At 34.5% G+C, this 11,641-nt stretch overlaps 1 protein-coding gene across 1 annotated transcript; it reads left to right on the top strand.

Moving 5' to 3' along the window:
- Nucleotides 1-3,784: 3,784 nt before the first annotated feature.
- Nucleotides 3,785-8,526, top strand: LOC143563759 (meiotic recombination protein SPO11-1-like). The gene is made up of 17 exons (XM_077051230.1): nt 3,785-3,843; nt 4,059-4,151; nt 4,237-4,336; nt 4,712-4,785; nt 4,875-4,976; nt 5,055-5,128; nt 5,262-5,278; nt 5,421-5,490; nt 6,181-6,217; nt 6,306-6,412; nt 6,478-6,509; nt 6,590-6,695; nt 6,779-6,899; nt 7,374-7,437; nt 7,548-7,657; nt 8,161-8,236; nt 8,335-8,526. Exons 2-16 carry the CDS (start codon nt 4,085-4,087, stop codon nt 8,214-8,216), a joined length of 1,137 nt encoding a protein of 378 aa, XP_076907345.1. The 5' UTR covers nt 3,785-3,843; nt 4,059-4,084; the 3' UTR covers nt 8,217-8,236; nt 8,335-8,526.
- Nucleotides 8,527-11,641: the final 3,115 nt, after the last annotated feature.

Consider the following 11,641-nt stretch of genomic DNA (forward strand, 5'->3'; position numbering starts at 1 on the left):
TCCATAACATACCACATTCGTTCAACATTATATGTTTATGTTGCGTATATGTAACATACATTGGTATTGCATATATGTATTACATGCATTAATGCACATATGAATACAAGTTTTAATCGTAACAGTCAACTACAAATTTCATGCATTAATTAACACCACCATGTAAATGTATCATAATATTCATATTCAAATTTCATCACATGTTCCAACAAATGGTGCGCATATTCCATCATATACATTAACAAGATAACACTACTAAAAAGACCCTTTTTTTAAACTAAACCTGGTACATACCCCCAAAGGACAAACTAACCTACAAACCAAACAATACGTCCGAAACAAACACCTAAACCGGCTAGCCAAAACAAATATGCCAACAAACAAAACCATCCCACAACCTGGGTCAAGTCAAACCAAAAACTAGAGAGCAAAAGTCAAAAATATCAAAGAAGCAAACTCAAGCCAAAAATTCTTGTCATAAAAAAATGCCTCCAATGCATACCAACCTAAACCAAGTCACCTCCGAATGAAATCATCAACCATAAGCTATACATAATCTAAGTACATTCCAACAAAACATATCCATCTCTGAACAAACAAGTCCCATAACCTGCAACACAAACTGGTCATTCTTCCAAACTCAACCAGCACCATCAGCTAGAAACCTTGTCGTCAGCAACAAAAGTTATACCAGACCTAGCAATTAACACAAACTCAGCCATGACCAACAACATACTCCCACTCACTCAACCAATTCTCCTTAATTGCCAAAAAATCCATACCAAATAAGCATAATTCTTTAAACTCTCATAACATAACTATCTTTACTCAAAATTAAAAACAATCCACCATTTTTCAAAAAAAAACATTTGTGTTTTCACATATGTAATGCATCTGTAATGCATATACGTAACACACAAAAATTGCATATATGTGCACTAAATCAACAATGCACCTGAAATAAAATATTTTTTTCGTTGTCTTTTGTCCTCCCCTGTTTCATGCCCCGTTTCTTTTTTTGTCCATTGTTTCAATATAATAGTTATATTATTATGTTTGTTCGTATATGCAATAGGCGTAATACGTGTATGCGCTACCGCTAATATATTTAATGTATTACGTAACTTACCAAACTCCTTGTCGTCCTTTATTCCTTATTCATTGTTTGTTTGTCTAAATACGAAATTTAATTTCTTGGTATCTGGATTCGTTTGCAATCTCCCATTATTGGCGTCGGCGAGTCGTGTGTTGCAGGTCCTCGTTTTCCATTTCCTGAAAATTTATCATTGCTACCTTTTAACGGTATATAATTGCTAAATTCTTTTTTGGGTTTAGTCAACATTTAAGTTATTCATATTTTTACAATATTTGTATATGCAACTATAACATGTACTATATGTTTTGGTATAACTAAGTGTATTTAATAAATTGACCATTAATGCCCTTACATGTACATCATATGTATATTGCATATAAATAGTCATTGTACACAAATATATAAGGGTTGCATATACGCAATAGATAACTACTGTCTGCTGCATATATGTAGTATAATACCACATATGCATTTAACACAAGCATTGTATACATGTAATACAACATACTACATATGCGTATAACATATAAGTGTTGCATATATGTAATATAGCATATTGTATGTGTATTTGATAGATAAAAACGCATCAATGCACTGCATATATGTAACACTTGACAAATAATGGAAAATACACAAACTGATTTCAATACACACATCATTCATAGCTTTTCATCTATAATCAGTGTACAAGTTAATGTTCGCTGGTACTCTGTTATTCATTTGAACATAAAAAGCGAAAACCAGATACTATCGAACATGATATTGTTGTAATAAGACTAATCAATGTTGATAATGCATAAATTGACTAAAACGATCAATTACCTGATATCCTTCTTTTGATTTTTATTTGATTTTGTATCAGATATGAAAACCCAGGTTATTAGCACAGATTCAAGGATTGAAGATTTAGATTATGTATCATACTACATATACAAATCGATCATAATCAACACTTATAATATGCATAATCGACACTAAATACACCAATCATTAAGACATGACACGGTATACACCAAACCAACACTTATAAATGCCTAATCGACACTGCATACACAAATCGTTCAAAATTGACGCGATACACGCCTAACAGTTACAATATGACAAATCGACACTACATACACAAATCGCTCTGTATCAATTCTATAATTCTTCAGTTAAACAGAAAAGCGAAAACTGATGCGGTTGATCATGATTTTAGTGTAATACACCTAATTGATATTCATAATGTATGAAATTGACTAATAAGATCGCTTACCTGAAAATATTCTTCGTTTTTTAGCTTGAATCTGTAGTCAATTGAACGAATTAGGAGATCAATTATGAGAATTTCAAAAACCCTAGGTTTTTGTTGTTGCGTGGGGAGGATAAAGCTACTGGTTTTTCTTTCCTTTCCAATTTTGCCCTTTTTTTTATTATAAACCCCTTGTTCCTTCCCTTTCTTTTAGTTAATATATAAATGGTATTAAGAGGAGTTTTCTAGTTCTCTCTTTAAAATGAGTTCTCTCTTGATCCCACCCATATATATATATATATATACACACACACAAATACATAAATATAAAGTATGCTCTAAATTAAATAATAATGTTTAACATATGTAACGAAATTAAGTAAAACTAATCCTTATATATATTTTTATAAAAAGAAAACTACAAATAACATCTTATTAAGTATATTTTCATAATAGTTTAATATTAAATCATTATAAATAAAATATTAAAATAATATTTCTTTGTTATTAATTATTTAGTTAGATCTTGTACTTAGCATGTCCGGTTATTCTCGTTTCTCATAGGCCCTAACGTTCGCGTGTAATTCTTCTCTCATTTTCACTACCTTAATCATCCTCGTTCATCCTTGAGGTGAGTACCACATTCCCCTCTTTTTATTCATTTTCTCACGTTTTGGGGACACATGCGTAAATTATAATTCTAAAATATATACTTATACTCAAAACTGCAACTATTGTCTTATGTGTTAACAACTTATATCTTACTTGTTTATATGCTTATTTGCTTTGTATGGTTCCGCATTCGGAGAGGTCCAACATAATCTCAGTCTAGTATGATCATACGCCAATCATTATAGCTTTGTGCTTCTCTCGACATCTCAGTTATACTTCCTTCTCCTCTGCAGTCTCAGAAACACAGTGTGAAAGATTTCTCTATCCGCCTATGAGACATTTTGATGAATGACCGATATTATAAAAACTAACATAGTGAAAACAACATGAAACAAATAATGATAAATCAATTAAAACACATAATTATGCCCTGCTTGCGTAATGTATATATGTGTGAACCCTCGGGTGGCAAAAGTGAAATTGCACTAATTTTGACGTTATTTTACTAATCTCGTGAAAATAACGTTAAAAGTGGCGGAAGGTTAATCAGGCATCATGCGGTGGTGTTGATAGCTGAAAGACAAGGGTACATGCACCAATCAGTCGGTGTCCCGATGATTGAGTGCTTTGTCCCTTATGTCCAAGACTTGATGCAAAACTACTATCGAGCTGGGGGTCTCACCGGAAGCAGCCTCTCTCTATCCCTATGGAGTAGAGGTAAGTCTGTTTACATCTTACCCTCCTCAGACCCTACCATAGCTTTGCTATTTGTGGGATATACCGAATACGATGACGATGATAAAACACATAATTCCGTAGAGAAAATAACACGTTAAACCATCATCCGGTTCTCCCTTTCAATAGTCAATACTCTTGGCATCGTTGCTTCTGCTTCTGCTTATAGGTAACACAATCATTCATCAATTATGTATTTTAATTTGCTGTTTCCAATCTCTTCTAAATAATATTAATATCGTTTATTATAAAATGATCATGCTATTCTATTTGTGTGTCCCGTCCACCAACTGTTCGATGAAATGCCAATTTCCTCTTCACTTCAATCCCACTGTGTTTATTTATTTCTAATTAACTAATTACTTCCTCACATATATTATACAGATCATCACATCTCATACATACATAACATGGAAACCAAAATGGCGCCAAAACATTCTAATTCACGATCCAGTCACTTGCTTCAGAAGATAAGAGGTAATAAGATGCGTCCAGATCAATCAATTTCTTTACATTTTATAATTTTCTGATAATTTAATGCAATCCGTACTCGCGTATGCAGCTTTTACTCGTTCCATTGTCGAAGATCTGTCCAACGGTCGGGCTCCGGTGATTTACATCAATCGGTTCCGTAATTACTGCACTGACACTTCTGGAAAATGGTTAGCTATCATCTTAAGATCTATGCAGTAAAAAATCAACCAGTTATCGCGCTGGGATATCGGTAATTTTAATATCATGCAGAATTTATATGTATACGCACGTAAATATATATAATATTAATAGTAATATCAAAAGTCAAAACTCAAAAGTGTCGGTATTTGAAACATGATCTAATCGTAAGCCATAAAATCTTCCTCCGAGTCCACATCAACCAAGGCATCCAAAATAATATTTATTTTGCTTGGGGATTGATAACCGATATCCCACCGATATATCACCAATATTAACTGCATGGTTAAGATAATTTTCCCAAATTTTGAATATTCTTCGATAACATGCTTCCAAATTTTCGTCTTCGTGTTGCTTTTAAACAGCTACTGCAACCATGATTCTGTTAAAGGAGTTGAGATTCTCACACTGCAACGAGAATGTCATGCGCGTAGGTTAGGTTAGTATATTTTTATTTATTTAAAATCTTGTAGTAAAATTTATATCTCATTCTTAACAAAAACTTGTGTTTTTTTTTCTTATTGTCAGACATTTTATTGCGGGTGCTACTTATCGTTCAACAACTTTTGCAAGAGAATAGGCACGGGTCAAAGAGAGACATTTATTACATGCATCCTTCAGTGTTTCAAGGTGAATATTAAGATACTTTAATTTTTTATCATGTCACAGTTTTAATAATCTAATTTTTTTTATTACATTTTGTAACAGAACAATCGGTTGTAGATCGTGCCATTAATGACATTTGCATACTTCTTCAGTGCAGTCGTCACAACCTGAATGTTGTATGTAACGCTAACACCCTCATCTTTTTATTTCTGTAATTTTTTATATTTATGTAAGAGTCTCCATTAACGACTTATTTATTTTTTTGTATCTTTATACTTCTAATTTCATGTTGTGTTCCTTCACTTGCAGGTTTCTGTCTCAAAAGGGTGAGTAACACTACTACAAAAATACCTTACTTTGTTGAGTTTACATGATTACTTATTAATGCTTTAGTTATTATTATTATTATTATTATTATTATTTATCTTATTATTATTATTATTATTATTATTATTATTATTATTTCAGATTAGTGATGGGATGGCTAAGATTCTCAGAAGCTGACAGGATATTCAACTGTATGAACCACCCTGATACTGTAAGAAGGAAAACATCATCCTTTATGAGTAGGCGTGTAAACAAATCAAACGTTTAGTGAACCGTTTGATGCGAAGTTCGTTTCTTTAATAAATGAACACAAAATTCTGTTCATTTAGTTAAATGAACGAACATGAAAATGTCTCGTTAGCTCATTACGTTTGTTTATGTTCGATCATTTAAATTGCTTAAGTTGTCGAATCTAATATAGGGGGTGTTTGGGATTGCTTATTTTTATTAACTTATAACTTATAAACTTTTTGAAAAGTAATAAGGTGTTTGGGATTGCTTTTGATGTGAGAGGAAAAGTTTCATAAGTTACAATGTTGTAACTTATTAACTTAATGAAAAGTTGTAAGGAGGTAAAATAAGGAATCCCAAACACCCCCTTAGTCTAGTTTTAATAACTTTTTAGGCCCAACACATTGTTCTCACATTATTTTTTTAACTGTTTTTACCTCACATTTGTTCATGTACCATTAGTTTATACTGTTAACGAATGAACACGGAGATGTTCATTTTCTTAACGAACAAGCACAGACTTGTACATTTTCTTAACGAATGAACACAGACAAGAAAACGCTGTTCGTTTATCTGTTTGTGTTTGATCGTTTGTCCGGTTCGTTTACACGTTTATTTGTGAGTTAACGTTTAACCAAAGTTTGAAAGTTAATATCTGGTTTTCTTGCAGGCACACTCTATTCCAGTACTTGTAGAAGAAGTGGAAGGTGAAAAACATTATTTCCATATATCAACAAATATATGTTATTTCCTCATATGAGATGATGCTAATATTATATTATTTGGATTTTATAGATATTATCAGTGTTGCAGACTACATACTAGTTGTGGAGAAGGAATCAGTATTCCAGCGACTAGCAAATGATTGTTTTTGCAAGAATAACCGTTGCATTGTCGTCACGGTGAGCTTGTATTATTCAGGGGAAAGTATTTACAGTTATCAGGTATTAACTATATATAATTACAGGGCAGAGGTTATCCAGATATTCCAACAAGGCGGTAAATATTTAAATTTTCCTTTTTCTTTAATTTATGAAACAACGTTAATCTTATTATTCTTTTTACAATTTTTTAAACAGGTTCTTACGATTACTAATCGAGCAACTGCACTTACCTACCTATTGCTTGGTTGACTGTGATCCATATGGGTTTGACATTTTGACCACATACAGATTCGGCTCAATGGTAAAAATAACAAGTTTTTAAGTTAATTACAGTTTCAAGCATGGTAACAGTTACATATTATTGATTTTTTTTTACTGTTAAAGCAAATGGCATATGATGCAAAGATAATGAAGCTTCCTGAAATAAAATGGCTTGGAGTATTTCCTTCAGATGCTGCAAAATTTAATATTCCACAACACTGTCTCCTTCCTATGACAACCGAAGGTGTACTCGAGTACTTCCATATGCCTAAAATTATGCCTGCAAATGAACTGAACTCTTAGTGAGCATTTTGTGTATGTTCGTTTATGTAATAAATGAACGAACAAACATGAGCACATGTCTCGTTCGTTCATTTATGTTTGCGAATGTTCGTCTACGTTCATTTATGTTTGTTTAAGTTCTTCATTTATATATTCGCTTAAAGTATTTGGGCCCATTACAAAATTAGGTCAGCTTTATGAAACTGAAATATCACCTCTTACATTTTGGTCTAGTTTCATTCTAGTTTTTGGCATAACATTGTTCGTTAAATTGTTCGATCGTTTGTTCGGTTAAAGTTATGCAAATCAACACGAGCACGCCCAATTCGTGTTTATTCTGTTCCTTTACAAGCCTACCTAAAATTATATTCCTGCAAATTATTATGGTCGCTCAATTTAGCATTATTCATTTAATTTTATGGCTTTTATTAATCAGATAAGATCAAAACAGAGGCGATTTTGAATCGATGCTATTTACAGAGAGAAGTACCACAGTGGAGGTTTATACTTCATATTAGATAATGCTCCTCTTTATTTATTATTTATTAATAGTATTATTGTTACCCTGCATGTACTGATAATCATCCTTTAAAATCTGTTTCTGTATAAGGTTGGAATTACAGTTACTGCTGCAAAGTGGAGTCAAGTTTGAGATTGAAGCGTTATCGGTGCACTCGCTTACCTTCTTGTCGAAACAATATCTACCGTCTAAGATTCAAGGTACAAATAACTGTTTGCATATATTAATCAAATTTATAATATTTTAGAATCACCATTATTTTAGAATAATATTGTTACAACTTACACATGATTATTTAGTTTTTATTCTGGGAGTTGATGATACCTTCCTTGTTAGTAATAAAATCTATGATCTTTGTTTATTTCCTACAATGATTCACTTAAATAAAATTCAAGATTTTCCAAGATCAACAGAAAACTATAATAACAAATTTCCAAAATTAAAAGATATCGTCTCTGCATATATATATATATATATATATATATATATATATATATATATATATATATATATATATATATATATATATATCATGCAAAATTCTTCTTATTATTGTTTCATCTGTTTGAAAGTTGAAACATCAGTTTTTCACCATGGCTTGTGCAGATATGGTAAAACCTTTTTATTCATACGTATATATTAATATTAATTAATATGCACCATATGAAACTGTTTGATTTGATTTTATATATTATATTTGAAGGAATGTTCTATGAGAGTCCACTCCAACTGCGAGTGCTGTGTGATGAAGGTGCATGACGTCTTGCGTTCGGTTCGTGGTAACGTTTTCTTTAATATGTATATATGTGTGTGCGTGCGTGTTTGCGTATATCATGTTTATTCTATTAATGTTTGATATAATGATTTCAAAAATTAGGTGTTTATTCGGTTACCTGGGATGTTGAAGAAAACTTATTTAAAATATCGGGAGAAGTTGAACCGAGTGTGTTATTAAAGGCGGTGTTGCGAACCGGTCAGCACGCTGAGTTTGTAACAGTTAAACTCAAGCACCCACAACTAAGAAAAAAATACTACAATAATGGTCCTTATGGTCTCCCCATTGGTGGTTATAATAATAATATGCCCTACATTAATGGTCCTTATGGTCCCCCCATTGGTGGTCTTTAGGCTGAGGGGTGTGGGGGGCTCTAATGGGGGCGCGAGTGGGGGCTCCAGCCAATAATATTGTGACGTGTGGCAGAGAGAGAAACTGGATAAGGGGGGTGTTGGAGCCCCCGTTGGAGCCCCTGGCCCTGCTGTGGAGGGGCTCCAGCAGGGGCTCCAGCGGATTTTTTTTTTTTTTTTTTTTATAAATATATTCAAAAAACGTATTATTAAAAAATCTCATAAATTATTAAAAAAAACACACATTAAAAAAAATACATTAATATCTAAAAATAAAATAAAAATAAAAGTACTAAAAAAAACATTATTCTTATTCTTCGGCTTGGTCTTCTTCGATCAACCTCTTTCGGATACGTTCCTTTTGCTTTTCCATCAGCATTTGATCGACCGGATTTAGGTTACTGAAGTCTCTAGTAAGGAAGTCCAAATCTCTCATTCGACTTTTTTCCTTTTTGTCATTAGAGACCACCTCCATGGTTTTGTTGAATTTATTGAGGGATTCAACAAGATCGACGATGTTTACGGCTCCCCCCTCAGCCGGTTTTTTCCCCTTGGCGTCCCTTCCCAATGGCCGCCTCCTCGGCGGTGAAGACGTTTCCTCCCCCGCAATGTTTAGGTCGAATCCAACGCGGCAATCCGACCCGGCGGAAGTGCTATACGCTCCAGACGAACTAGTTTTAGTCCGTTTCGGCCCTACTTCCGCATCAAGGTCCGGCGCCACCAGCTCAACCCACTTGGAACACCTTTTCAACCTCTCCCACAACTTTAAATCGTCCCACGTCTTCACCATCCCATACCTCCTCAAACACTCCTGCCTCCACTCTTCGACCGTGAAATTGTAAACCGCCAAATCATCACTGCCACTTGGTCTCATACGACCGGCGTTCCTGTTGAAAAGATTAGTAAACAAGCCGACAAATTTTCTGATTTCGGACCACCGACCCGAAATCATATCGGCGTTTCGCTCTGTACTCCCAACGAGCGTATAGAACGTCTCCCTAACCTTTGTCCAAAAAACCTTGCTTTTTTGGTAGTCGGCTGCAAAATGAATAATTAAATTAGATTTCCAGTTAACTTTTTTATTTAACTTTTTTATTAAAAATCATTTTTAAAAACGTTAAAACAATTACCGCAACGCCGATCCTCAGAAATGACTATCCAAGCCCGACACAAGGCTTCCTTCTCATCCGATGACCACGGAGTGGTTTTCCGTTTCGTCCTCGGAGTCGAAGCCGGTCCCGGCCCGTCCGTTGCAAGTTGTTTTTTCCGGTGGACGCGTCTTCTTGCTCCCGTAGCATCACCGTGTGATTCTTGTGTCTCTGGAACAACAAAGTTAGGAGACGGTTGTATGTTGGATGGTTGAAAGCCGGATGTTTCTTGCGGCCCCGAATAAAACATCGGTTGGTCTGGTGTCGACCATAAATCGTCGTCAATATAATCTGAATCTAGGTTTGGGTACCAATTTCCAGACATTTTTGGGTATTATATAAGAGTTTGGGATATTATATAGGAGTTTGTAAGGTGAAATTGTGTTTTGATATGGTTGAAATGGGAGTAATTTGGGGTATTATATAGAGGTTTTTAAGGTTTTTTTTTTTAAATATTGGAGCTCAACGGCTCTTTCCTGCCTCCACAACGGCTCTTTCTCTCTCTTCTCCCGCGACCACACTCACGCCTGCCTGGGGGCTCGCGCTCGCGCCCCGTTCGCGCCCCGGTGGTGTGGGGTTAGCGCCTGGGGGCGCTAGCGGAGGGGCTCACGCGCCCAGGTTAGCGCCTCACACCCCTCAGCCTTATAGAGATGCTGGTTATATCCAATATAACCCTTATATCCCGCCACGTGTTCATTATGATCCGCCGCCTCTAGTTGATTACCCGTCTTCTCACGTGTACCCTCTACCACATGCCAATTACGTGCCGTCTTCTCACGGTTATAATGGTTATAATTACAATAATGCCACCACCAGTGACCACGTGCATCCTACTCTACCACAGGCAAATTACGTGCCGTCATACCCGTCGCAAGAACAGGACGCGTATGCTAATTATGAAAGCATTAGTCCCTGCACCATTATGTGAGATAAGTTGTTTTTTTGGTATAAGTGAAAGTTGAACATGAATTGATTTATTGTTTGGTTTTTTAAGGGTTTCCAAAACATGTGTTGATTTTTGTATGAATTAATGATGATATTTTGGTTATTGGTGGAATATTGAGACTGATTGGTTATGGTCATAAGAAAAAGAAGTGAGAATGAGATGCCCTAACACAATAATGGGTAAGAATCTGCTTTTTGATGTTTGATAAGTGTATGTGATGGCCATTAAATTTAGAGCCACATTTGTGTCTTTTCGAATAATGTTTTGCAATAATTCTTAAATGCCATGAATAAACGACTTCAACCACTGTTGTAATATGACATGAAGTTAAACAACTTCAACCTCACACCGTTATAACATGCGACTAAGTTAAACATGTTAGGTCGCAAGAACAGGACGCGTATGCTAATTATGAAAGCATTAGTCCCTGCACCATTATGTGAGATAAGTTGTTTTTTTGGTATAAGTGAAAGTTGAACATGAATTGATTTATTGTTTGGTTTTTTAAGGGTTTCCAAAACATGTGTTGATTTTTGTATGAATTAATGATGATATTTTGGTTATTGGTGGAATATTGAGACTGATTGGTTATGGTCATAAGAAAAAGAAGTGAGAATGAGATGCCCTAACACAATAATGGGTAAGAATCTGCTTTTTGATGTTTGATAAGTGTATGTGATGGCCATTAAATTTAGAGCCACATTTGTGTCTTTTCGAATAATGTTTTGCAATAATTCTTAAATGCCATGAATAAACGACTTCAACCACTGTTGTAATATGACATGAAGTTAAACAACTTCAACCTCACACCGTTATAACATGCGACTAAGTTAAACATGTTAGGTCATAAGCAGGTTGTCACATGATTAAAAACATGTTTAATTAGGTTTAACGTTTATGCCATACGGTGTTAGATTAATTGTGTTAAATCATTTAACATGCTATTATGACATGTTTGATTTTCG

This window comes from Bidens hawaiensis, unplaced genomic scaffold (genome assembly GCF_021521415.1).
Source record: "Bidens hawaiensis isolate Kalapana, Puna unplaced genomic scaffold, B.hawaiensis_p1.1 tig00021515_1, whole genome shotgun sequence".
Taxonomy (NCBI): domain Eukaryota; kingdom Viridiplantae; phylum Streptophyta; class Magnoliopsida; order Asterales; family Asteraceae; genus Bidens; species Bidens hawaiensis.